Source organism: Palaemon carinicauda, chromosome 24 (genome assembly GCF_036898095.1).
Source record: "Palaemon carinicauda isolate YSFRI2023 chromosome 24, ASM3689809v2, whole genome shotgun sequence".
In the NCBI taxonomy this organism is placed as follows: Eukaryota; Metazoa; Arthropoda; class Malacostraca; order Decapoda; family Palaemonidae; genus Palaemon; species Palaemon carinicauda.
The window spans coordinates 109310211-109337874 of NC_090748.1; the positions used below are offsets into that span (position 1 = coordinate 109310211).

The window sequence follows — 27664 nt, forward strand, 5'->3', positions numbered from 1 at the left end:
GGAAACCCTATGTTGTCGAGAGCACCGTAAACACTACCATCGTCAACGACTTCTTTTCCCGACGGCTCCCAGAAAATTTTTGACAGATTGACCCTTGTCTCGTTATGCCAGACGTCCCCAAAATGTTGCAATTAGATTTTTTAGACGACTTAAGGCGAATGAATGTCCGCCAGGTAAGCTGTGCTTGGTTGAAACGTCATTTTACAATATAACAAGTCTGTTGTTTCGGAAATGTCTGAGGAGGAAAGAGATTGACGGTAGGCATTTGTTTCGTTTTTAGCCTGTGTAATTTCGTCTTATATGTGATAAAGATGGTTAATGTTTAGGTAATTTTAAGTATATAGGTTTATCACTTAATAAAAAGGCTGATAAATATGATATTTGTAGGCTACAGTAGTCTGAAGTTTTCTCCCCGAGTGTTGTACGGCCACTAATACTTATATACTGTACCGGTACCTTAAGTCTTTTCACAGAATTTGGTTTATATATTCTATAAACTACAGCAGATACTTAACTACACGAAATTCTTACAGATATGTAACCTAAATATAGGATATGATGTAACAAAACATTGATAGCATAATGTATCGTTCAGTGATACGAAGATATTTGATGATAACCTATGTTAGGTTAGGATAAATGAGAAATCTTGATGTAACTACCTGTAGTGGTATCTATATGGGAATAAGGGGTGTATGTATGACAATGGCTATACCCAATAATTCCCTTATTTACAACCGTATTGCCAAGAATATGACAGTTTCGTTTTGAGTTGCAGCAGCCTTTAGCCCTCCATTAGGTAAGTAGGTTAGGTTAGGTGGTGTTCTACGTATGCTGGCAGTACTGTCCTTTATATAAAGATTCTCCCCCATAAAATACCTTATTTTCGACCATATTGCCAAGAAAACAGCATTCTAAGGGTGTTTTAGGGGCCGTTAGCCCCCCAACAGGTGAGTAGCTAAGGACTTGGCTTGTAGGTTAGGTTAGGTGGTTTTCTATGTATGCGGGCGGTCCTGTTTTTTTATAGAAAGGTTCCCTCCTTAAACTACCTTATTTTCAACCCTATCGCTAAGAATGCTACGGTCTAAGGGGGTTTGCGGGGTTTGTTAATCCCCATTAGGTAAGTAGGTAACGACTCAGCTTGTAGGTTAGGTTAGGTCCTGTCCTTTATACAAAGGTTCCCTCCATAAACTACCTTATTTTCAACTATCACTAAGAATACTACGGTCTAAGGGGGTTGGTTAATCCCCCTTAGGTAAGTAGGTAAGGACACAGCTTGTAGGTTAGGTTAGGCAAGGTTATATGCATGAGAGCAGTCCCGTCCATCTTTATGCAAAGGCTCCGGAAAAGATTTACTGATAATTCCGGCTATTGCCTCCTTTGTATAATCAGTTCAGTACATGTCTATTTCCTGTAAGTCCTTAAAGATTTTTACATCAGCTCGCTAAAGTTTAAATCTTTATGCTAGCAATAGCCGCTTATTACTATTCCTCATACCTCTATCAAATTAACCCTTCTACCCCCAAGCTCTTTGGAAATTTCCAACCCTTAACCCCCAGGGGGTTATTTTTTCCCAGCACATTTTGCAGTATATTTTTTTTAAAATGCTCTAACAGCCCTAATTTTTGTCATAGAGAGGTCAGGTTGGTCTCATTCTCTTGGAAAATGCCTGAATTTTTTCAAAAAATTTTCAAAAATATGAGAAAATAATTTTTATAGCATTTTGTTGCAAGGACGTACCGGTACGTCCATGGGGGTAAAGGAATGGGTTTTGTGAAACGTACCAGTACGTCCTTTGGGGGTAAAAGGGTTAAGATGGACCCCAGTTGTAAATTTGGGCTGTGTAGAATGTAGGGATACAATAGAGTAAAATGTGGATCTGAACCATCGTAAAATGCCTTTATTCAATTTTCTCAAACTGTACATTAATTAACCCTTTTACCCCCAAAGGACGTACTGGTACGTTTCACAAAAGCCATCCCTTTACCCCCATGGACGTACTGGTACGTCCTTGCAAAAAAATGCTATAAATTTTTTTTTTTTTTTTCATATTTTTGATAATTTTTTGAAAAAATTCAGGCATTTTCCAAGAGAATGAGACCAACCTGACCTCTCTATGACAAAAATTAAGGCTGTTAGAGCAATTTAAAAAAAATATACTGCAAAATATGCTGAGAAAAAAATAACTCCCTGGGGGTTAAGGGTTGGAAATTTCCAAATAGCCTGGGGGTAAAAGGGTTAATGATACATGTTGAGCAGAATTGGTAATTGTGTAGATCGTTGGGTAACCAGGCTTGCTGCTTGCATAATAGATGAGAGTCTTTCCTATCTGTGTCAGTTGTCACCAGCATTAAGTGTAACTATGAGTATGTTGGTCAACAAGCCAGTGCTAATTACATTGTTGTTGGGCGGAGGGATTCGCCTTTTCATCGGCACCTCCTTGGTTTTCTTCTTTATTCTAATTCTTTTATTTTCTTCTCTCTTTTTTCCACATTTGATAAATATATTCTTTTTTCTCTATTCCTTCTTTCTTGAACAGCACGTTTCCTATTATCTTCTTTTCTTCTTCATACGGCTGTTGCAATTACATACAGGTCTTGCTTAGCCGTGACTCGCTTCGCTGTCAATCGAACATTATTGTATTGCTCCTCTGATCAGGCAAGCAATACGTGTTGCGCTACGTACATTAGCAGAATGAGTTAGTATTTTTGGTTGACAAAAAACAGTGACACAACTACCTACTCACTACCTGCATTTCCCATTCTTATTTTTACCTGCATGCAAGGTATGGTTTTCCTTTGAATAAATATTAAAATTTCTGATTGATTATTTAAAGAAATCACAGGCAACTGTTGAAGAAGGTTATGCAATAGGTTTACTCAATTTTTTAAACATCAAAATTATTCACTAGATGGTGACAAGTTATATTTTAACATATTCTTTCTTTTGAAATTAATGGCCAAAATGGAGACTTGATGGATGTCCGCATTTTTATCCGTGTGTGGCCAATTCTCAATACTAAAGTGGCCCGGTATTTTTCAGTTGAAGGATTTTTAGTGGTTATGGTGAGATTTTTTATGGGAAATAGAAGCCAAGGTCAAGTCACCTGTATGAATGCAAGGTTTGACCTTACATCATACTGTACAGTACTGTATGTAGAATATAGGAATGGAATTGAGTGACATGGTGAGAAACGCACCACATGTCCAAAATCGCAAGTTTTTTTTCTATAAATGGCATGCGTTAGGTAGTTGTTAATATGCAAAACAAATTTGGCAGTTAGTATGTACAATGTAACAAGATCAATGGGTGGGTTTTCCCCACTTAACCCTTTTACCCCCAAAGGACGTACTGGTACGTTTCACAAAAGCCATCCCTTTACCCCCATGGACGTACCGGTACGTCCTTGCAAAAAAATGCTATTTAAATTTTTTTTTGCATATTTTTGATAATTTTTTGAGAAACTTCAGGCATTTTCCAAGAGAATGAGACCAACCTGACCTCTCTATGACAAAAATTAAGGCTGTTATAGCAATTTAGAAAAATATATAATGCAAAATATGCTTGTAAAAAAATAACCCCCTTGGGGTTAAGGGTTGGAAATTTCCAAATAGCCTGGGGGTAAAAGGGTTAAGAATGTGTACTTAGCCTATTTGTTTTAGGATAAGAGTATTGGCTAAAGGAATTTTGGTTAAATCATCTTAGGTATGTTATAAAGGTTAGGTATTTTCTTGCCAATCAGGTATGTAACCCAAGGCTAAGTTACATATTTGGGTGCTATTATAGTATGCTATCTACCGTCGAATTTCTACTATAGTATGGTATTTACCTCAAAGTATGTTATCTACTGTCAATGTTAATCTTCCAGTTTGATGAAGATTATCAAACAGATTACTTACCACAAGTATGTTATCCTCATTGGACTTTAATGGTAGTTTAATAATATTTATTGGTAGGACAACATGGGTACATAATTATAAGCAGTTTATAGGTTAGGTTAGGTTATCAAGTCGGTAGTGATCCTCCTTATTAGAGGCGGATTAGCAAGTAGATCGTATCCTTAGGGACTGATGGTAGGTATCATACTATAGTCAGAAAGGGGTGGTAGATAGCAAAATCGGCGGTAGATAGCATACTATAATAGCACCCATATTTGAATATAAGCTTAGACCCTACTTGTTACATACATTACAAAGTTTGTAGAACATGGGACAGAGTAGAGTGATATGGCTAAAGACAAATGTCAAAATCTTATATATTCCTCATGTTGTGTGCATTAGGTTTTCGTTATTAATGTCCGAATGGAGAATTGGCAATTAGAATAAAGGTATGCCATTTGTAACAAGGCAAAAGTAAGTACTGAATGTTATGGTTAACTTTGATTAGAAATGTATACTTAGTGTCTACTTGATAACACCTTGTCATAAGTTCGAATTCAATTTCCTACTTGATAACACCTTGTCATAAGTTCGAATTCAATTTCCTACTTGATAACACCTTGTCATAAGTTCGAATTCAATTTCCTACTTGATAACACCTTGTCATATGTTCAAATTCAATTTCCGACCCTACAATATACTTGTATAAGCATACTATATCGTTGTTAAGTTTGCAGAATATTGGCGCATTCATATGAAAAAGTTGAAAACAATTTTTTTTTTCACATCTAAACTGTCTACACTTGTACCAAGTTATAGGCTTACATGTAAACAAAGTCAGATAATTTATAAGGTTGATTTAATCTGTACCTCAGAATTGGGCTTCCAATCCTTGTCAGGGTAGACTTTCCACTGTGTTTTATTTGACTGGATACAAAGCAAAGGTAAAATCCAAATCCATTGCAGTTATAACAGTCCAAATATATTGAGATGATTAAACGGGCTTGTTGAAATTATTAAGGAATTTTTGAGCGAATTTAGAACAAAAGAGGGCAAGCTAGAAAATCTTAATAGTGAAGAAATTGATATCATAGTTTCAGACAACGTGATCTTTGGAGAAATGTAGTTGTTTTTACACGAATACTAACTGTCGTCTCCAATAGGAGTGTGCTTTTAGTAAAATAGATTCGGCTGTCAAAATCTGAAAGAGAGAGTCACTGAGCTCTCACTTTGTTTTCAGCCTACAGGGAGTACAGACACCATCAACTGGGTCTCACATAGTGCGAGGTACTTTGAAATCATCGAGGAGTCCTGTTTAGCTCTTCCCCTCCACCATTCGGTGGAAGAGCTCTCCAGGGGAGTCCCTCTCGAGAGACACTCCAACCGGCCAGTGTCATTCTCGGCCTCGGAGATTCTCTGCCAGGAGAAGGTAGCGAAGTGTGCCATGCAGGCCACTTCGTGGCTGGATATCTGGCTGGTATCTCCTGGCATCCTGATACGATCCGAAGACTTGTCTAAGGAGAATACCAGGAAGGCCTTGGAGACCTTCCTTCTTTCAGGCACTCGTACCATCGAGTTTCTGGCCCACTAAGTCTCGAACTTGTGGGCTAACACTATCCTGAAACGCCGTGACACGATGTCTGAAAGATTCAACTCGAAGGTCCCCAACACCGAGGTCAGTAAGCTCAGACATTCCTCCCTTTTGGGGAGTAGTCTGTTTGAGCCGAAAGATGTAGAGCAGGTGGCTGAGAGGTGGAGGAAGTCCAACCAGGACTCCCTCCTCCAGAGGGCTTTAACATAAAGCCCTATAAGCCTCCAGCACCTCAACAACCTCGCCCTGCAAAGATGACAAAGCCGGCAATAGCAGCAAAGGCAGCGGTGTCCAAACAGCCCTTTCCCGTCAAGGACAGGAGATGCAAGAAGTGTCCAGGGGAGGCAAGAATCCTAGGGGGAGTGGCCGAGGCCGCAAACGCTAGGATTGGCAGTCCCCCCACATGTCCACCAGTGGGGGGATGCCTCCAAAGTTGCGCGAACAGGTGGCAGCAACTCGGGGCCGATTCCTGGACGATCTCCGTGATCAGCCAAGGATATCGCGTCCTGTTCATAACATCTCTTCCTCCCCTGACAACGAATCCAGTGTCGTTGAGCTCTCTTGCCATGGGATCGGCAAGAGGGCAAGCCCTTTGGGCAGAAGTCAAGACCATGTTGAAGACGGACACTCTCCAAGAGGTCGTCAACGGGTCTGCAGGCTTCTACAGTCGACTCTTTCTTGTAAAGAAGGCATCTTCATGCTGGAGACCAGTCATCGACCTCTCAGCTCTGAACAGGTTTGTCAAGCAGACCCCGTTCAGCATGGAGACGGCAGACACGGTCAGAATTGCAGTGAGACCGCAAGAATTCATGTGCACACTGGATCTGAAGGATGCGTACTTCCAGATCCCAATCCATCCGTCTTCAAGGAAATACCTATGATTCAGCCTAGACAACAAGATCTACCAGTTCAAGGTGCTGTGCTTCGGTCTCTCCACAGCACCTCAGGTTTTCACCAGTGTTCACCCTGATATCTTTGTGGGCACACAAGATCGGCATCCGTCTCCTCCGTTATCTGGATGACTGGCTGATCTTAGCAGACTCTGAGTCAACCCTTCTTCGACATTGAGACAAACTTCTGGGAATTTGCTAAGATCTAGGAATCATGGTAAATCTCGAGAAGTCTTCTCTGCTTCCTTCCCAAAGACTGGTATATCTAGGCATGATATTGGACACCAATCTCCACAGAGCCTTCCCATCAGACGACAGGATAGCAAGGCTGAGGAAGGTCGCAAGTCCTTTCATCAGACGAGACGAACTCCCAGCCCAATCGTGGTTACGTCTCCTCGGCCATCTCTCATCCTTGGTCCGTCTAGTTCCCAACGGTCGCCTCAGAATGAGATCCCTGCAATGGCGACTCAAGTCCCGGCGGAGTCCGACACGATTCCCCGGATGTCTTGATCCCTATGGGTGTCGCGGAACAGATGGACCTTCAGTGGTGGGTGGCAAACGAGAACCTACGAAAGGGAGTGGATCTTCTCGGCCTCCCCCCGGATTTGATGCTGTTTTCGTACGCATCAAAGAAAGGGTGGGGGGCCCACGTTCTGAACCACAGGACCTCAGGCCTGTGGTCAGAATCAGAAAAGTATCTCCATATAAATCTGCTAGAAATGAAGGCAGTTTTTCTGGCCCTTCAACAGTTCCAAAAGCACCTGGCGGGTCACTCTGTGGTGGTGATGAACGACAAAACCACAGTAGTGGCTTACATCAACAAGCAGGGAGGTACTTTTTCAGAACAGCTATCCCATCTTGCAGTAGAGATACTGAGATGGACCGAAGTCCACTCGATTCCACTTTTGGCTCGCTTCATTCCGGGCAAAAGGAATGTGCTCGCTGACAGTCTGAGCAGAGCGTCTTAGATAGTGAGTACCAAGTGGTCTTTGGATCGTCAAGTAGCCAACAAAGTCCTGACTTTGTGGGGTTCCCCGATTGTGGATCTGTTCGCGACAGCGTTGAACTTCAAACTGCCGCTGTACTGTTCCCGAGTCCCGGACCCCAAGGCTCTCTGGCAAGATGCTTTCCAACAACGGTGGGACAACATCGACGTATACGCCTTTCCCCCGTTCTGTCTGATGAGGAGGGTACTCAACAAGACCAGACTATTGGTCAACCTCTCGATGACTCTCATAGCTCCGCTGTGGCATCACGGGGAATGGTTCCCGGACCTTCTGCAACTCCTTACGGAGCCTCCGAGAGAACTCCCTCCACGACACAAGCTACTCAAACAACCACACGCCAACATCTTTCACAAAGCCGTAGCTTCGATTCGGCTTCACGCCTGGAGACTATCCAGCATCTCCTCGCAGAGAGAGGATTTTTGCAACAAGTTTCGGAAAGGATGTCTGGACACCTGCGAAAGTCATCCGCAGGTGTCTACCAGGCGAAGTGGAGAATTTTCTGTGGTTGGTGTCATGGAACGGGTATCTCTCCACTCGATGCCACTATTCCAGCAATAGCGGAGTTCTTCGTGTATTTGCGAGATGTGCCATTCAGTCTTGGCAGTGAAAGGCTATCGCTCAGCCTTAAGTCGAGCCTTCAGGCTCAAAGGAGTGGACATTTCTTCTTCGGTAGAACTTTCCCTACTCATACGTAGTTATGAACTTCCTGCCCTCAGTCGGAACTGAGACCTCCTCCATGGAACGTGGTTCGAGTCCTCAGATCGCCACCTGACTTGGAAGACGGTGTTCCTACTAGCTTTGGCGTCAGCCAAGCTAGTTAGCGAACTCCATGGTCTCTCGTATGACATCGCCCATTCAAGGGGATGGGGGGAGGTAACGTTCAGCTTCATCCCTGAGTTTATTGCTAAGACTCAGAATCCGGGAAGTGCCGGATCCTTGCTTCGACTCCTTCCGGATTTCGAGTCTTCGTTCCGTAACAGATGACCCAGACCATCTCCTACTGTGCCCAGTAAGGAGTCTGAGGCTATATCTGAAAAGAACAGCTGCAGTTCGTCCCCAAGTGCGGGCTTTGTTTGTCAGCACTGGGAGATCGAAGCGGAGGGTTACCAAGAACACCATCTCAGCATGGATTCGAAAGGCCATCCATCTGTCCCTGAATCCTGACCCTCCTCCGTCACGTCGCCCCAGAGCTCATGATGCCAGGGGAGTAGCTACCTCCCTGGCCTTCAAGCAAAACTTCTCAATGTCGCAGGTTCTGCAAGCTGGGGTGTGGAAGCGTCAAATGACCTTCACAGCCCACTACCTGCAAGACGTGACCCACAGGAGGCTCGATACGTTCTCTATCGGCCCTGTGGTGGCTGCACAACAGCTGGTTTATACCTCAGGCTCCTTAATGGACAAGTAGCAGAGGGTTGAGGGCATTGTTACCGGGTTTTAGTCTGGCCTTTATTCTTTTCTTCATTCTCCCCTCTCTTGGAGAAAGCAGCATCCTAGGTTCTCTGCACAGCTGACCTCAAACCACTGCAGGTAAACCATGTTCCCTTGTGTTCCTAGTATTAAGTTAATACTGTCGCGTCCCCATACCCTGATGAGGTGGTATTGGGAGAGTCCTAGCCTTAAGTTCCCATCTAAAGAACTTCAGGTCAACTTCCTAGGACGAGTCACACTTTTTTTCCTTCACACACAACTTACGTAGGTCGCAGCCCTTGCATAGCAAGGTGCGAGCGAGGTGCAGGGACTCTTTATTGTTGAGTGCTGACACACTCAGATAATGAGTCCCCGGGCAAAGCCAAAAGCCAGTATGGCTGGGACTTGTTCCACCCTTCCACCCTTCCTAAGGGTTAAGTCACCCACTTTAAATAGCGTGGTTTGTATTCCAGTTACGGAACAAATGTCAAATTTGTAGATAATTTGTATTTTTCCTAACTATACAAACCTTAGCCATTTAATCAAACTTGCCCGCCAGCTCTGTCCCCCATGAAGTCCTACCTCTAAGCTAAAGTGGAGCTACTACACAGGTGTGTGAGGGGGGAGGGTAGCTAACTACCCTCCCTACACCCCCCCCGCTAACTAGCAGTGGGGTAATAATCCCTCGTTAAATTCTTATGGCTCGTCCTTTCAGCTACGCGAAAGTAATTACCCCCCCCCACTTTAAATAGCTAAGGTTTGTATTGTTAGGAAAAATACAAATTATCTATGAATTTGTCATTTTCTATGCATTTATGAATAACATACGAGTTTGAAATATGAGTTTATTTAGTTAAACTTAATGTTTTCATTGAATGAGAGAACAAAGCATAACTTCTGTGCATTTATGATGGATACCATCTATTACCTATTGTATGATATTTAACTATTTTTAAGTTACTTTCTACAGCATTGAATTTTTTCCATGATATAGTATTTTTTTTAGAATTTTACACAAAGGAATGTCATACCAGGATGTTATCCCTCGTATATAGATATTGAAGATGTCAACCCTTTTACCCCCAGGCTATTTGGAACTTTCCAACCCTTAACCCCCAGGGGTTATTTTTTTTCAAGCACATTTTGCAGTATATTTTTTTTAAATTTCTCTAACAGCCTTAATTTTCGTCATAGAGAGGTTAGGTTGGTCTCATTCTCTTGGAAAATGTCTGAAGTTTCTCAAAAAATTATCAAAAATATGCAAAAAAAAAAAATTTAAATAGTTTTTTGCAAGGACGTACCGGTACGTCCATGGGGGTAAAGGGATGAGTTTTGTGAAACGTACCCTTTGGGGGTAAAAGGGTTAGAGTGCTCTTCTTTGTACATTTTCACAGTAATATTTTATTGCAGTTCATCAGTGCACTATTCCGCAACAGTTTCGGACAACATTCATGATTTGCAGTGAATTCATTACCTCCACCAACGAAGTTGGAAGGAGCTTATGTTTTTGCCCCTGTTTGTTTTTTTGTTTGTGAACATCTTCCTGGCCACAATTTTAATCGTAGAGTAATTGCAGGGATTAACTATTATGTAAAAAGCTAGAAACAATTAAATTTTGGAAAGCTAATGTCAGTCAAGCAAATGTCCAATTCACGTAATCAGCTTTAAGTTTCGACATCGTTGTCACAGAGACTTCAAACTTGGTTCATATTCGAGTGTATGAAAATCCACGCTAATCAATACAGGTTAAGGTCAAAGTCGAGAAATAAGCTGCCGCGGCAGAGATCTGCGCTCTACTGAGTGTCCCTCTAGTTAGGTTTTCAATATGTAACCATGTTGTCATCAAATGTCTAACGTTTTGTATTCTGTAATTTTTTTTTCTCCGCAGCTCTTCTACCAGTTCTTAAACTTTGCCATGATTGTGTCATCGGCCCTCATGATTTGGAAAGGTCTGATGGTCGTTACGGGGAGTGAAAGTCCTATAGTGGTTGTCTTAAGGTAAAGTAACTCCTCTCTCCTGTCACTTTGGTTTAAGAATCATGCTTTGAATGTTTTATTGTTTATACAGGATATTAATATCTTCAGATGATGAGTTTTGGCTGCTATTATTTAGGGATGGGAACAGCTGTTGGCTTTTATAGTGATTCCTATCTCTAAAGCCCCATTATTTAAAAACTTTCTTATTAGAGTTACTATGTAGGAAATCCCATTTGTGGTAACCTGGTGTAGTATAAATTGAGTGGGGAAACTTTAACGTGATAAAAGGGTTTGCGTATTGCCATGATCGGCAAAGCTGTACTATAGTCGATTTCTTTTAGCGAGGCAGATTTGCACCGACTCGCAGCGGTGCCCTTTTAGCTCGGGAAAGTTTCCTGATCGCTGATTTTCTTTTTTATGGAGAACCTAAAAGTGTCACTAATGAGAAAAATTAAGTGTGTATTTAGTATGTATTTTTTTTTTCAAAGTGTGTATTTTTAATATGAATGTATTTGCAGACGTTATGTTTTGGATTTTGTAATTAAAGCTATATTTGAAATCTTAGGTGTGATATATTGTAATTTATTTATTGAATTCTCTGAATGTCATCCAGTTTATATTTTTTTTTCATAGAGAACCTAAAAGTGTCACTAATGAAAAAATTAAACAACATATCCATGTCTATTCATCCTATATTTATTTAATTTGTAATAAGGCTTGTATTCAAAAGATATTTACATTATAAATCTACACAGAATAGTTTTCATTTCTCATAAAAAATTTTATTTTACATTACATTAAAACTACTACTTTGTACAGTGCTTAAAAAATCCCTTCTATCAAATTGTTATGAGAAGGAATGAAACCTTTGCTTTATATGTTACTATTGAATTATTGTTGTACAGTATTCCTCTTTTATACAAAAATGCATCTATTATTATTATTATTATTACTTGCTAAGCTACAACCCTAGTTGGAAAAGCAGGATGCTATAAGCCCAGGGACTCCAACAGGGGAAAATAGCTCAGTGAGGAAAGGAAAAAAGGAAAATAAAATATTTCAGGAAGAGTAACAACATTGAATTAAATATCTCCTATATAAACTATAAAAATTTTAACAAAACAATAGGAAGAGAAATGAGACAGAAGAGTGTGCTCGAGTGTACCCTCATGCAAGAGGACTCTAAACCAAGGCAGTGGAAGACCATGGTACAGAGGTTATAGCACTACCCAAGACTAGAGAACAATGGTTTGATTTTGGAGTGTCCTTCTCCTAGAAGAGCTAAAGAGTCTCTTCTACCCTTGCCAAGAGAAAGTAGCCACTAAACAATTACAGTGCAGTAGTTAACCCCTTGGGCAAAGAAGAATTGTTTGATTATCCCAGTGTTGTCAGGTGTATGAGGTCAGAGGAAAATCTGTGAAGAATAGACCAGACTATTCGGTGTATATGTGGCCAAAGGGAAAGTGAACCATAACCAGAGAGAAGGATCCAATGTAGTACTGTCTGGCCAGTCAAAGGATCCTATAACTCTCTAGCGGTAGTTTCTCAACGGGCGGCTGGTACCCTGGCCAACCTACTACCTAGCCAGGGTTTTATCCATACGATATTAGATCGTAACTGGTAGGAACCCTACACCTCTCATTCTGGAAGTAGTTGCACTAATTTTTCTCGTATATGAAGCTTCGTGTAATACACCTTCCATTGAAGCAATATAGAGCCAGAGAGGAAAATGGAAGTGAACTAGTCGCTGAAATAAAAAAAAATTATTATTTATTATTTTATCTTTTAATCCAGTTACTGCATATATGTAGTTAAATGTCTCATTCTGAGAAATTTAACAGGCATCTAATAATCTTTGTAGTTTGGTAAACATAAGTACACTGTATAAGTTACATGACTGACCTGAAGACCTCAGATTTTCAATTTTTTTAATATTTTCATCTTAGTGGAAGTATGGAACCAGCCTTTCATCGGGGAGACTTGCTCTTCTTGACCAACTATGATCAAGAACCCATTCGCGCCGGGGAAATTGTAGTCTTCAAAGTCGAGGGTCGTGACATCCCTATCGTCCATCGTGTCATCAAAGTTCACGAAAAGTAAGTGTATTCTATGATTCTATTCATTTACCAAGGTACTTCACCCAGTTTTGGGTGTAGCCGACATTAAATAAAAGAACAAAATGGGATCTTTCCTCTCCGCTCCTCCCACCCTGACGAGGGATTCCTTTATGTTTCAAGTGAAAGAGTAGATTAACCCTTTTACCTCCAAAGGATGTACTGGTACGTTTCACAAAACTCGTCCCTTTACCCCCATGGACGTACTGGTACGTCCTTGCAAAAAAATACGATAAAAATTTTTTTTTATCATATTCTTGATAATTTTTTGAGAAAATTCAGGCATTTTCCAAGAGAATGAGACCAACCTGACCTCTCTATGACAAAAATTAAGGCTGTTAGAGCAATTTAAAAAATATATACTGCAAAATGTGCTGGGGAAAAAATAACCCCCTGGGGGTTAAGGGTTGGAAATTTCCAAATAGCCTGGGGGTAAAAGGGTTAAGAGTGTTTACTGTAAGGTTGTGAACATACTCTTGTTAACCCCTGCGGTAACGAAAATCAGTAGAGTTCGTACACGTCTGTTTCCTTGAAATCTAGGATGTCCTTGAGCAAATGTAAGTACGCTTTTACTTACTGATTAATTTATTTTTCTTCATTTTGTTCCGTTTTATCGTGAAAATTATACGAGGCCCTAAAAAGGCAAAGGGTTTGTTTTCCAAGTTTCTTTAGCAATCATGGGTGCCATCACAGTACTTTTAGCCTATTATGACAGGCTTTTTATTTGACAAAATAATTTATCTCCCAAGGAAATTATTAATTTTTTTATATTTGATACATTTTCCATATATTCCCCCACATGTGGTATGTTTGCTACAGTGCCCATTACGTCTTAGAACCACAAACAACGCTTGCATCCATTCTAGTAATCCCTGTTCCCACTGTCTTCCTTCTAGGTGTCTAGCCCCTCTCAACTTTTATTGCAAGCTGCACCTCAATAATGAATTTGTGTAAAGTATTGTCTCACTGGAAAAACATTTCAAGCTTTGCAGTTGCCAAAGGTGCTCTTGATGTAGAGGAAGTATATAAATAGGGTAATTAAGTAGTTAACCCTTTTACCCCCAAAGGACGTACTGGTACGTTTCACAAAAGCCATCCCTTTACCCCCATGGATGTACCGGTACGTCCTTGCAAAAAATGCTATAAAATTTTTTTTTTTTCATATTTTTCATAATTTTTTGAGAAAATTCATGCATTATCCAAGAGAATGAGACCAACCTGACCTCTCTATGACAAAAATTAAGGCTTTTACAGCAATTTTAAAAAAAATATACTGCAAAATGTGCTGGGAAAAAAATAACCCCTGGGGGTTAAGGGTTGGAAATTTCCAAAAAGCCTGGAGGCAAAAGGGTTAACTTAAGAAGACATAGTTTAGAATGCTGAAGTGGATTATGGGAATATCGCTGCCTGAATGATTGGAAAATTATGAAATAAAAATGACTGGCGTAGTAAAGATTACAGAGGTGGTAAGAGTGTCACGAATGAGATTGTATGGGCACATGTTGAGGATGGATTGTGGCGAGGGAGGGACCTACTATGAGTGGAAGATCGAGAGGGAGGGACCTACTATGGGTGGAAGATCGAGAGGGAGGGACCTACTATGGGTGGAAGATCGAGAGGGAGGGACCTACTATGGGTGGAAGATTGAGAGGGAGGGACCTACTATGGGTGGAAGATTGAGAGGGAGGGACCTACTATGGGTGGAAGATTGAGAGGGAGGGACCTACTATGGGTGGAAGATCGAGAGGGAGGGACCTACTATGGGTGGAAGATCGAGAGGGAGGGACCTACTATGGGTGGAAGATTGAGAGGGAGACAGAGAACTGGATGGCGAGATATAGTAACGGATGATTTGGAGAGAATAGGTTTGGCGGAAGGGGATGCCTTTGATAAAAGGTATTGGAGAGGGCGCATCAGGCAACTGACCCCTTAACCCTTTTACCCCCAAGGTATTTGGAACTTTCCAACCCTTAACCCCCAGGCATTTTTTTTTTTCAAGCACATTTTGCAATATATTTTTTTTAAATTGCTCTAACAGCCTTAATTTTCGTCATAGAGAGGTCAGGTTGGTCTCATTCTTTTGGAAAATGCCTGAAGTTTCTCATAAAGTTATCAATAATATGCAAAAAAAATGTATAAAGCAGTTTTTTGCAAGGACGTACCGGTACGTCCATGGGGGTAAAAGGATGAGTTTTGTGAAACGTACCAGTACGTTCTCTGGGGGTTGAATTGTTAATACATGGATAACGGTGAGAGAGAAGTAATTATCCTAATTAAGAGGAAGGCCAAGGTTTGGGTGGATGGATGGAGTGAAGAAAGCTCTGGGTGATAGGAGGATAGATGTGAGAGAGGCAAGAGAGCGTGCTAGAAATAGGAATGAATGGCGAGCGATTGTGACGCAGTTTCGGTAGGCCCTGCTGCTCCCTCCGGTGCCTTAGATGACCGCGGAGGTAGCAGCAGTAGGGGATTCAGCATTATGAAGCTTCATCTGTGGTGGATAATGTGGGAGGTTGGGCTGTGGCACCCTAGCAGTACCAGCTGAACTCGGCTGAGTCCCTGGTTAGGCTGGAGGAACGTAGAAAGTAGAGGTCCCCTTTTTGTTTTGTTTCATTGTTGGTGTCGGCTACCCCCCAAAATTGGGGGAAGTGCCTTGGTATATGGATGGAACAGCCTTAATTTTCATCATAGAGAGGTCTGGTTGGTCTCATTCTTTTGGAAAATACCTGAAGTTTCTCATAAATTTATCAAAAATATACAAAAAAAAAAATGTAAATAGCAGTTTTTTGCAAGGACGTACCAGTACATCCATGGGGGTAAAGGGATGAGTTTTGTAAAACGTACCAGTACGTCCATTTGGGGGTAAAAGGGTTAAGGTAATAAAATTAATACCTGCATTCCATACTTTAACTTTCTCTGGTATATTTGGAAGTTATTTATATCAGAAAAGTGACAAGAAGGACTCTTCACCGGCGAACACAGGTCGACCCAGAAAATAATCATTTAGGAAAATTTGTTTAAAGCTCCCTTCTTTGTGCTTCTTTTCCTAACCATTTATCATTTCTGTCACAGGGAAGATGGTTCCGTCAAGTTTTTGACCAAGGGTGACAACAACAGCGTGGACGACCGCGGCCTTTATGCCAACGGACAGGCCTGGCTCCGCCGCAAAGACGTAGTGGGACGGGCACGAGGTTTTGTTCCTTTCATAGGGATGGTTACAATCATAATGAATGATTATCCAAAATTTAAAGTAAGTATTAAAAAGTATTTGCCTGGCTTAAGGGAGTTTTTCTTTCGTAAGGAAATTGGTTCGCTACAACCTCCTTAATCATAAGTGGCCGCATTTTATGTGCTTATTATTCACTGTGATTTGTAGTACCCTAAGAGAGTTTGGAATTTGATTGGGTTTCCTATTTGCAAATGAGGAAATTTTGAGTTAATAGGTTTGTAATGGAAAACAGGTTTCATGTACAGTATATAGTTTTTATGAAACAGGAACTTATTATATTTTAAACACAGTATATACTGTTACTATATTTTAAACACAGTATATACTGTTACTATATTTTAAACACAGTATATACTGTTACTATATTTTAAACACAGTATATACTGTATGTGTTACATGCATACTGTGTATTAATTCTCTGTTTACTTGATGAGATTAAAAGATAACTACAGCAGACACTGTGACACCAAACTACGTAACAAAATGGAGTCATAATCTTTATCAGAAGTCCTTTAATTATAATCACAAAATTGTTTTGAATATTGAATAAGTCTTGCTTATGTAAAAATTTGATATAAGTTATTTTTAAATCTCCTTCAGAAATGTATAAATACCTGACAGCATTTAATAGCTGAACTTTTCCACACTAACAATATCTCAAGTGATTTAATTCTCAGTAGAGAAGCAGGAAAATAATAGAGCCCATAAATTCTGACTTTCGAATAGAAAAGGCTATTTATTGCAATTGGCAGATAATTTGACAACCATGATGCCATCTTAACACACCACTCAAAACCTTTTATCTCTGGTAGATACTTTTAAAAAGAAAGATAAAAATAAGTATACATGGGTAAGAGTGGCAAATGGAAGAGTAGTAGAAAGGGCATTAATGGATTATGTGTTGATAACTAAAAGAATGTTTGGAAGATTGAAAGACGTGCACGTGTTTAGGGGTATGGCTAACTGTATGTCTGATCATTTTTTGGTGGAAGGAAAATTGGTTGTAGCAAAAGAGTGGGGGAATAGAGTAGGTGGATGTAAAAGGGAGCTAGTGAGGGTTGAAGAGCTAATAAAACCGGGGGTAAAAAGTAAATATCAGGAAAGGTTGAAAATGGCATATGACGTGGTGAGAGTAAGAGAAACTGGTAATTTAGAGGAGGAGTGGAAGTTAGCAAAAGAAAATTTTGTTGGGATTGCAAGTGATGTATGTGGCAAGAAGGTTGTTGGAGGCAGCATGAGGAAGGGCAGTGAATGGTGGAATGAAGGAGTGAAGGTAAAAGTGGAAGAGAAAAAGAGGGCTTTTGAAGAATGGCTGCAGAGTAATAGTATAGAGAAGTATGAAAAATATAGAGAGCAAAAGGTGGAAGTAAAGCGCAAGGTACGTGAGGCAAAGAGGGCAGCTGACCTGAGGTGGGGTCAGGGACTGGGTCAGTCATATGAAGAGAATAAGAAGAAGTTTTGGAAAGAAGTGAAGAGAGTAAGGAAGGCCGGCGCAAGAATTGAAGAGACAGTGAAAGATGGAAATGGAAGGTTGTTAAAAGGAGAGGAGGCAAGGAAAAGGTGGGCGGAATATTTTGAAAGTTTGCTGAATGTTGAGAATGATAGGGAGGCAGATATAATTGCTGTTCCATGTGTTGAGGTGCCAGTGATGGGAGATGAGAATGAGAGAGAGATTACAATAGAGGAAGTGAGGAGAGCACTAGATGAAACGAGAGTAGGAAAAGCATCTGGTATGGATGGTGTGAAAGCTGAGATGTTGAAGGAAGGGGGTGTGACAGTACTTGAATGGTTGGTGAGATTGTTTAATGTGTGTTTTGTGTTGTCATTGGTACCAGTAGATTGGGTCTGTGCATGTATTGTACCACTATATAAGGGTAAGGGAGATGTGCATGAGTGTTGTAATTCAAGAGGTATTAGTTTGTTGAGTGTAGTTGGAAAAGTGTATGGTAGAGTACTGATTAATAGGATTAAGGATAAAACAGAGAATGCAATCTTGGAAGTACAGGGTGGTTTTAGAAGAGGTAGGGGTTGTATGAATCAGATTTTTACAGTTAGGCAGATATGCGAGAAATATTTAGCAAAAGGTAAGGAGGTGTATGTTGCGTTTATGGATCTGGAGAAAGCCTATGATAGAGTTGATAGGGAAGCAATGTGGAATGTGATGAGGTTATATGGAGTTGGTGGAAGGTTGTTGCAAGCAGTGAAAAGTTTCTACAAAGGTAGTAAAGCATGTGTTAGAATAGGAAATGAAGTGAGCGATTGGTTTCCGGTGAGAGTGGGGCTGAGACAGGGATGTGTGATGTCGCCGTGGTTGTTTAACTTGTATGTTGATGGTGTGGTGAGAGAGGTGAATGCTCGAGTGCCTGGACGAGGATTAAAACTGGTAGGCGAGAATGATCATGAATGGGAGGTAAATCAGTTGTTGTTTGCGGATGATACTGTACTGGTAGCAGACACAGAAGAGAAGCTTGACCAACTAGTGACCGAATTTGGAAGGGTGTGTGAGAGAAGGAAGTTGAGAGTTAATGTGGGTAAGAGTAAGGTTATGAGATGTACGAGAAGGGAAGGTGGTGCAAGGTTGAATGTCATGTTGAATGGAGAGTTACTTGAGGAGGTGGATCAGTTTAAGTACTTGGGGTCTGTTGTTGCAGCAAATGGTGGAGTGGAAGCAGATGTACGTCAGAGAGTGAATGAAGGTTGCAAAGTGTTGGGGGCTGTTAAGGGAGTAATAAAAAATAGAGGGTTGGGCATGAATGTAAAGAGAGTTCTATATGAGAATTCTATGCGAGAATTCCAACCTTAACCTCATGGTCTTTAGGGAGCCTTTTAGAGTAGGATAATGTTTGTCTTTTCCTTCCCTGGAGATTTTTCCCGCTGGGAATATCAGATGATATTGGAGTTGAGATGATAGATTGGAATGACTCATTATAGATTAAGTTAGCACATTTCCTCCATTTTCCAGTAAGTCGAGTAGCCTTTTCTTGCAGGATATGGTTCATAATTAAGCTAAGAGATTGACTTCATGGTTAGTTATTTCTTCATTACTGTCCATTTTTTTATATTCTTTGCTCTTCTTCTCCAAACATAGCAGTGGAAGAGTTGTTCACCATCACACTAGATCTCCCTGGGTCCCATGTACTTGGAAAGGACACTAAGGATTTTTGCAGTGCTGCACTATGAACTCATGTTCCGAACACACTAGTTCTTTCCAAGTCTCTTCAATTCGGTCTTTGTGTAAAGCCAGCAAAGAGATCTTGTTTTTATTCAACAAAGAATGGTGCTCTACTGGTCAAACATTCTAGAGATGACATTCCAGAAGCAATCAGTAGTAGAGGCCTTCATTTTGTATGGTTTGTACTTGGTTAAGATTTTTGCTTTGTCTCGAGCAGCTGAAGTGGTTAAAGGTGGGATCAAGTGTTGAGTTTAGGGCAATTTGGAACTGGTTTTTCAATTTTTCATGGTACTACTACAATAGACATCAACTTAGATGGAGGGCCAATGAACAATTTAAGATTACAATATAGAATAGACTGATGAATATAGCGAATACTTGATTCAGGAGTGTTCCTTGCAGAAATGTCCACTTTTCATTAAACACAGAGAGAATCTTGATGTAAGATCTCTGCAGGCTTATCATACTACATCCATCAGGAATATTACAGACATCAGTCACCCTTTTACCTCTGGGCAATTTAGTTTGAAGTCTCCAGATAAGAGAGGCAAGAGGAAAGGGAAATAAGTTTATTCTTCATAATCGATACCTCAGGAGTAGTTGAATTTGGTACCTGTAGATAAGAGGGGTCAAAAGAAAGTGAAATAAGTCACCCTTCACAGTCAGTGGGGCTTTATCTCTAAAAATTCTGCAGATCCAGCATAATCATGGGAGATAGACGTAGATTTTCCTGGCAAGTAATATATTTGGATACAGCCTCCATAGGAATAAAGAAGATACAAAAGAGGCAGAGAGATTACTGGCTATGGTCAAGCAATGTAAGGTAAATGTTGAAGAAGTTGGCAATTGAATGGGTGCCAAACTCTAGATTTTGTTGCTGGAGGCAGTAGTAAGATGATGGCCAATGATCAAGCTCGAAATCCCCATCAGTTTGGAGGCAATAGTCAATATGCTAATTTTTCAAGAAGAAAGGCTTCTTGAGCATCTATGATTTCAAAGAGGCCTACTTCATTGTCCAGATTCATCAGTCCTAGAGGAAATAGGTTTATTTTGTAAGGACAAAGTCTTTCTCAATCACGAGCATTATGTTTTGGCTTGGGACAACAATAACCACAAATGCAGCTAGCTCTGGTCCACTGCAGGGCAAAGGCCACAGATGTGTTCTTATTCACATCTGGGGTTTGGCCAGTTTTCATCACCACTGGCCAGTGAAGATTGATGAGGGTTGGAGAATTTTTCTGATAGCTCACAGCAAACCAACCCAGTAGGGGCTTCCGTGAATAATACAGCTTTGATGATCATAGCGATACGAGAGTTTTTAGCACGTTAAGGTATCCCCCACTCAGAAAGGGTAACTACCCCATAAATTTTCACTCAGAATTTGGCGCTAATGATGGCGTGAGCACGTAAGTCTATCTTAACCCTTTTACCCCCAGGCTATTTGGAAATTTCCAGCCCTTAACCCCCAGGGGGTTATTTTTTTCCCAGCACATTTTGCAGTATATTTTTTTTAAATTGCTCTAACAGCCTTAATTTTTGTCATAGAAAGGTCAGGTTGGTCTCATTCTCTTGGAAAATGCCTGAATTTTCTAAAAAAAAAATATCAAAAATATGAAAAAAATAAATTTTTATAGCATATTTTTGCAAGGACGTACCGGTACATCCATGGGGGTAAAGGGATGGCTTTTGTGAAACGTACCAGTACGTCCTTTTGGGGGTAAAAGGGCTAATACTTCTGAGATATCCTACACCAGCAGTGGATGACTGTTGCAAAAGCAGTAAAGTTATGATCTGGGAGCTCCCCAGATCATCTAGGTCAACTATATCAAGAGCTGGGAAGCAGTGAGTCAGATGGATTTAAGGTTTAGTTCTAATTACTTAAAGAGAGGTGTTTGATCTGCTGTAGGAGGCCTACATCTTCATTTTAAGAAGCTAGAGAAAATTTCTGAAGCTACCAGACTGAAGGGAAGAAAAAAAGGATTTTGACGAAGGAAAAATCTATTTCTGGGGGAGAGACCTGTGCCGCCCAGTGAAATGCTCCTTTTACATCATTTCTAAGGTAAAAACTGCCATGTTATCATATTATCTACGTAATATTACCTTGTCATTATCCGTTATGATCATTCGTTATTATCTGCCGTGGCTCATCGACCAGGTTGGTACGCCTGGTCTCTCTGCCCCACGTGATCGCCTCCTGCCTCCCCATTGGCTTGTTTGTAAAGCTACCAGACTGAAGGGAAGAAAAATATAAATATTTTGTCAAGGCAAATTTAATACTGTAGTTTTAATTGCCGTAATGAGATTGGACATGCTTTATAGAGATACAGCTGTAATATCCTTGTGAAATTTAACAGAAACATTGTTGTTATTATTACTAGAGAAGCTACAACCATAATTGAAAAAGCAGGATGCTATATTATTATTATTACTATCCAAGCTACAACCCTAGTTGGAAAAGCAAGATGCTATAAGCCCAGGGGCTTCAACAGGGGAAAATAGCCCAGTGAGGAAAGGAAATAAATAAATGAAGAGAACAAATTAACAATAAATCATTCTAAAAACAGTAACAACGTCAAAACATATATGTCCTGTATAAACTATTAACAACATCAAAAACAAATGTCATAAAGAAACTATAAAAAGACTCATGTCCGCCTGGTCAACAAAAATGCATTTGCTCCAACTTTGAACTTTTGAAGTTCTACTGATTCAACTACCCGATTAGGAAGAAATAGCCCAGTGAGGAAAGTAAATAAGGAAACGAATAACTTACTGTACAAGAGAGGTTGTTTTAGTGGTGGCTTATCATAATTTGTTCCGTCATTCTATGCAAACCCTCGCTATTTCGTTAAGAAAAATATACATTACTTCCAAATTCGATATGTTACCTTGAAGGCGTTCGTGTGGGTGACGGGGCGTGGTACAAGTGTGGTTTCTGGGGTCTTTGTTACGGCCCTACCCTTTGATGAAGGAGTTATCTAATTGGAAGACAGCCTGTGAATAGTGGTTTTCACACGCCCCTGATGTATACCCGACACTCACGAGGTGCTCGCGCGAGGGTAGTAACCTCTGCATTCCATGCTTTTATTTTTCTCTGGTATATTTGGAAGATTTATATCAGAAAAGGTAGGAAGAAGGACTTTTCACCGGGCGTCACACGTCTCTCCCCAGAAATAGATTTTTCCTTCGTCAAAATCCCTTTTTTACTTATTCCTTGTGATGATTTACATTCATTAGCATGTTAATTTAATTTAAGAGATGCACTTATTGCTTTGTCATTCAAACCTTCGTGTGTAACCCGTAAGTTGTTTTACCTTACATATTTTCTTTATGCTTCCTCAGTATGCCGTACTAGCGGGACTAGGCGTCTTCGTGCTGATTCACCGCGAATGAAGAAGGCTGGAGAGCTCAAAACAAGGTGGTGCATAAAGAAGATGTGTGATAACTTTAGGCTTTTTAAAATTAGAAAAAAAAAATTAAAAACTTAAACATTGGTAAATTAATTAGGAAATATCAATTAGAAGGTTAAATGGTTAAAATTTTGTATGTATGAATTCTTGTGGGTATATCCTCATTTTGCACTTTTATATCCATAATTCTTTTACAGCCACTAAAAGCTAAAAGATTACTCGAAACTTTCGCGTCTTACAAGATATTTTTTTCCGCGAAGGGACAACACGTTACGATATCAAATAGGAATGCAACGGGGCACGGATTTATAAGTTCATTTCTGTTCTTTCTTGACATACGGTAGTTGCCAGCATGAGATGCTTCAAAATATTTATTACAGGCACATTTTTTTTTGTAGTACTCTCAAATCTGTTACACTTTTATTTAATAGTTACCTTGTACTGTAAATTACTTTATATATGTTCATTTTATCATTTCTCGTTGATTTATTTAAATTTTTAATCAAATTCAGTTTTGCATTGACAAATTTAGAGTGAAGGTTGCATTTTTGTGTGTATGAATGATCTGGATATTTATCGAATTTCTTCATCGCCTGAAATATATGGAGCTCTCCTTACCCCTATACTATATGTGCTGTGTAACCATAGACAGAAATGACCGTCGTTCTATCCATTCACGTCGACAGTTTTGTCATACAAAGGATGTGCGACTCCGATGGTATATGCGATTGTCTTTTGTAATTAGGTAAATGATAGTCAATACAGTTTTGATATATTTTGAGAAACCTATCTTATTCTATGTCCAGTAAATCATGGGTATATCTTCGATTGAGGTAGTAATACATTTTTTTTCAGTTTTAAGGGAACCAAAATTGTTCATCCTTAAGTTGTTTATGTAAGCTTAACATGCTCCCATTTGGAGTAGAAGTCTGCGACTAAGTTTGGAAATAAACTTTTCCAGATGACAAGTGTTTGGTATTGGTGGCAGGGCTCATGGATGTCAGTAGTTTTATTCTAAGGTGTTTGGACGAAAGACAGGCTAGAGGAAGTTTTTTTTGTTTGGGCTTATTTTTTCTTTTCTGAAGTATTTTAGTAGAATTGAAAGCACCATTACTACGAAAGGCACTGCTGTTGATCATTTTTTAAAAGAATCGATGCTTCCACGCCACGATAAGGCTTTGGTTATCGTGCGCATATCGGAAGCAGATCACGAACTAATAGAAGGTCACCGCATAACGTTCAAACTTTATTGGAGTGTATGTTTTGTGTCATGGAAAGCATCGCGTTGAATTGGTAAGCATTTCCGTGTAGGCATTTCAATCGAGATGCTCAAAAATACGAAGTAAAAGTTATTGATGAATAATTAATTACCTATTACCCTGGTGTTCGGTATTGGAAATATTCATCGAGGAACTCATACTGCCATTTCACATATACTCGAATGATATGATTTTGTCAAAGCATCAACATTACAGTAAATATCCCAGAAAGAAACTCTGCCTCCAATTAATTTAAGAAGCAATCCATTTCTATGATGTACAGTTAAAAAGTTTACGGATCGACTGACCAATATTGAAGGTTGATCTATTTATTTATTGATGCTGTGCGTATATTTTCTGGTGTATGCGCAGCTTTCCCGACTTTTGCAGAGGGAACTCGAGTATGATAAGACAGCTCAGTTGATACTTCATCCTTAAATTTAATTGATTTTCCTTTATCGACAGTTAAAATCTCACTTGTTTATCATTGTTAGTTACATATGGTGTACTGTACTTTAGAAATAGAAGTGGATCTATAGGTGTTCTGTACACAGTTTTATATAAAAAAAAAAAATCTTTGTAATGAGAATTTAGGTCAGTAAGAGTAGATTTAATGCAGAAAGCTGAAGTTTAGATCATTTGCACTTGTACTTATGTAAACACTGATAACGATGAAAGTATGTTTAATGTGTATATTGTTTTCAGAATCTATTGCAAAATATATTTTATATCTTTTGATCAGCATTATCAGTAGGGTACTGTATTTTGTTATTTGTATTTATACAGTGGTTAAGCTTTTCAGAGCAGTGTGATTTCCATGCTGTTTCAATACATAAAAACGATCTGCATCATATTATAGCTGTTCTCGTAATCCATTCATTGTTCTTGTTCATTGAATTGCGGTGCTCAAGAGCATTGCTGTGTACAGGTGATTCAGTACACTGTACTGTATTACAAAGAAGCCAACTGTTGAATAATTGCTTTTTATGCGAAGCAGTCTGGTGATTCCTTAGTTTATTGCTGGAGTTGTTGATGAATTCTTCGATCGTGAAGATATTTGTGGCCAAGAAGGACTTTGCAAGTTGTACTTCACCCTGAGAAGTTAAGATAGGTCGAGGAAGAAGTAATTTGTCTGGTAGGTGTTGGATGTTACTGAAATGTGAATTTGTTTTTTTTTTTCATTTACTTGCAGACTGCAGTTTATGCAAAGGATAAATGGTAATGTTCTCAAATTCTAATATGGTTTTTTTTTATACAAGAAGCCAATTTTGTGATATAGTGAGCTTGTGATGAGAGTCTCTATACACTGTACATTTGTTTCTTGTTTATCTATAGCTGCTTACACAAGTGTTTTTACCATGTTGAAATGTTTTCCATTTCAGCAATCACATCTCTTAACTGTTTGTTCGAGGCTCCGGTCAAGAAGCCTTTTATACCTCTCGAGTAATAAAGTGAGGTTTCACTGTTGGGCAGGAAATCAGAATATTTTAAACAGTGATGTAAATAGATCACAATGTTTGTCAACAGGCACTACTTTATTAACCAAACTTTTGCCATTTAGATGGATGATATACAGGTAGTATGTTATAGGCTTAAATATTTTCATTCTTGTTGCATCGGAGTTAAAACAACGTGCCGAACAAGTCATACGCTACGCTGGCACAAGACTACATTTGACGTAGATTATAGCATGAGGATTCATAGGCTTACAGCCTTGAAAGATAATTCTGCTTCCCCTTCATCTTTTGTGTAGGGACCAGGTCAGGAAATCTTTATTCTTGTAATTGCCAATGGTGAATATTCTTTCTATCAGCAGGAATCAAAAGAGTTGAGGGTAAGATGGTACTGTTTGTCGTTTAACTTAGTAACAAATGTTTGTATTCAGAGATGAACTTTGTCATCTTACAAATACAACTGCTTTTTGTTATTTCCTGTTTGTTTGTTCATTCATTTTCTTTTTAAAGCAGTGTGAAGATGTTCATTCCATCATTTGATTAAACTTTTTTGTAAGAGTGATGTTTTTTGTACCCTTCTCTGTTGCTTATTTAACGAAGCCATTTTTCTTAACCACCAGGAAAGGAACATTTGCAGCGTTAAGCCCCGTCCAATTAGTTGAGCCTGCTTGACGGGCAAACCATGATCATGTTTTGCCCATCGAGCCTGTAATGTTGCTAGATCCCTGCCTGTGGTTTTCCCGCTTCTGACGTCATCACCCCTCGTCACTACCTATTATGGTCTGGTATCACGGTTTGCCCGTCAATCAGGCTCGATCGTATGGACAGGGCTTTAGGAATTGGCCGAGTGCCAGATGTTGACAGTAATGGAATATAAAAGCTTTGAGAGTTTTAATTCATAAATATCCTGTCCGAATTGTAGAATAATTGATAAAGTAAGCCTTGTAGATGTAAACATGTCTTTGGTATTATTGAACTACTATACAGTACTGTATACTGTAGACTAATGGTTCTTTGGTACTTCTGTTTGTTTGATCCAATTAACACAATTTTAGTTGGACTTTTAATGTGAGTGAACAGATGTAACCGCCTTTAGCATAAACTCAGCTCCCTTGTTCTCATCTTGTTCTTTCGAAGGAGAAGTTACTAAGTCTTCGTTGGAAGAGTAAACATACTTTCCTTCTCTTAAACTGTCAACAGTGACTAGCTTGTGCACTCCATACAGAAGTGGGAAAACCTGTTCTGATGAAAGAACATTGGCAGAAACAGGAACATGGTTTGTGTTGTAGACTGGTAAAGCGTTATCTGCCCAAGGAGAAGCTTAATGCTCATACAAAACAAGAGAAACTTTTATAAAAATTATGCACAGGAAACCTTATAAGGTTTATGAATCAGTAGAACTTCAAAAGCTCAAAGTTGGAGCAAATGCTTTTTTGTTGATCAGGCGGACATGAGTCTTTTTATAGTTTATTTATGACATATTTGTTTTTGATGTTGTTAATAGTTTATATATGACATGTCTGTTTTGACGTTGTTACTTATTTTAGAATGATTTATTGTTAATTTGTTCTCTTCATTTATTTATTTCCTTTCCTCACTGGGCTATTTTTCCCTGTTGGAGCCCCTGGGCTTATAGCATCTTGCTTTTCCAACTAGGGTTGTAGCTTGGATAGTAATAATAATGATAATATAATATATTTTGCTTCCAAACCCCAAGTTATCCAACAAGCTAATAACCTCTGAACCAAGTTCCACTCTTAAATCATCGACTAAAAGCTTCTAATGTTTACCTTGAATACCCAGAATAGATATGTACCTTAAAACAGATGGGGGAGGAGAAGCTCCTATGCTTAACTTTCCTATCCTTAGCTCTTTATTTCAACCAGGTGCAAACAATAAGAAGCAAGCTCTTACAGCAACTAACTGCATTCCGAACATCAAGTTATAAGAAGTAAATCTATATGGGATACATTTTTTATAAGGATCCACTTTTCATGATAAAATCATATTTGAGTTCCTTGCATAATCTGGTTTATACAAACTTGAGAGACTCCTTGATTATTCTTCAGGAAAGGTAATGACTATACCACCAAATTGATGAAATTATATATGAAAAAGTGTCGGGTTGATGCGTTGAATAAAAAGAACAAATTGAGGACATTCTACGCTAGCTCTGTTATTGGCAAGTTTTGCCTGCAGTTCTTATATATTCTATAGAGCATAGATTTCAATTAGGTCTTTGAATTATATCTTTGACAGAGGCTTACACAGTGATGTGA

At 39.4% G+C, this 27664-nt stretch overlaps 1 protein-coding gene across 1 annotated transcript; it reads left to right on the forward strand.

Moving 5' to 3' along the window:
- Nucleotides 1-25943, forward strand: twr (signal peptidase complex catalytic subunit SEC11 homolog C twr). The gene is made up of 5 exons (XM_068348440.1): nt 1-173; nt 10662-10771; nt 12697-12846; nt 15934-16111; nt 22605-25943. The coding sequence occupies exons 1-5, from the start codon at nt 105-107 to the stop codon at nt 22653-22655; spliced, it is 558 nt and encodes a 185-aa protein (XP_068204541.1). The 5' UTR covers nt 1-104; the 3' UTR covers nt 22656-25943.
- The last annotated feature ends 1721 nt before the right edge of the window (nt 25944-27664 follow it).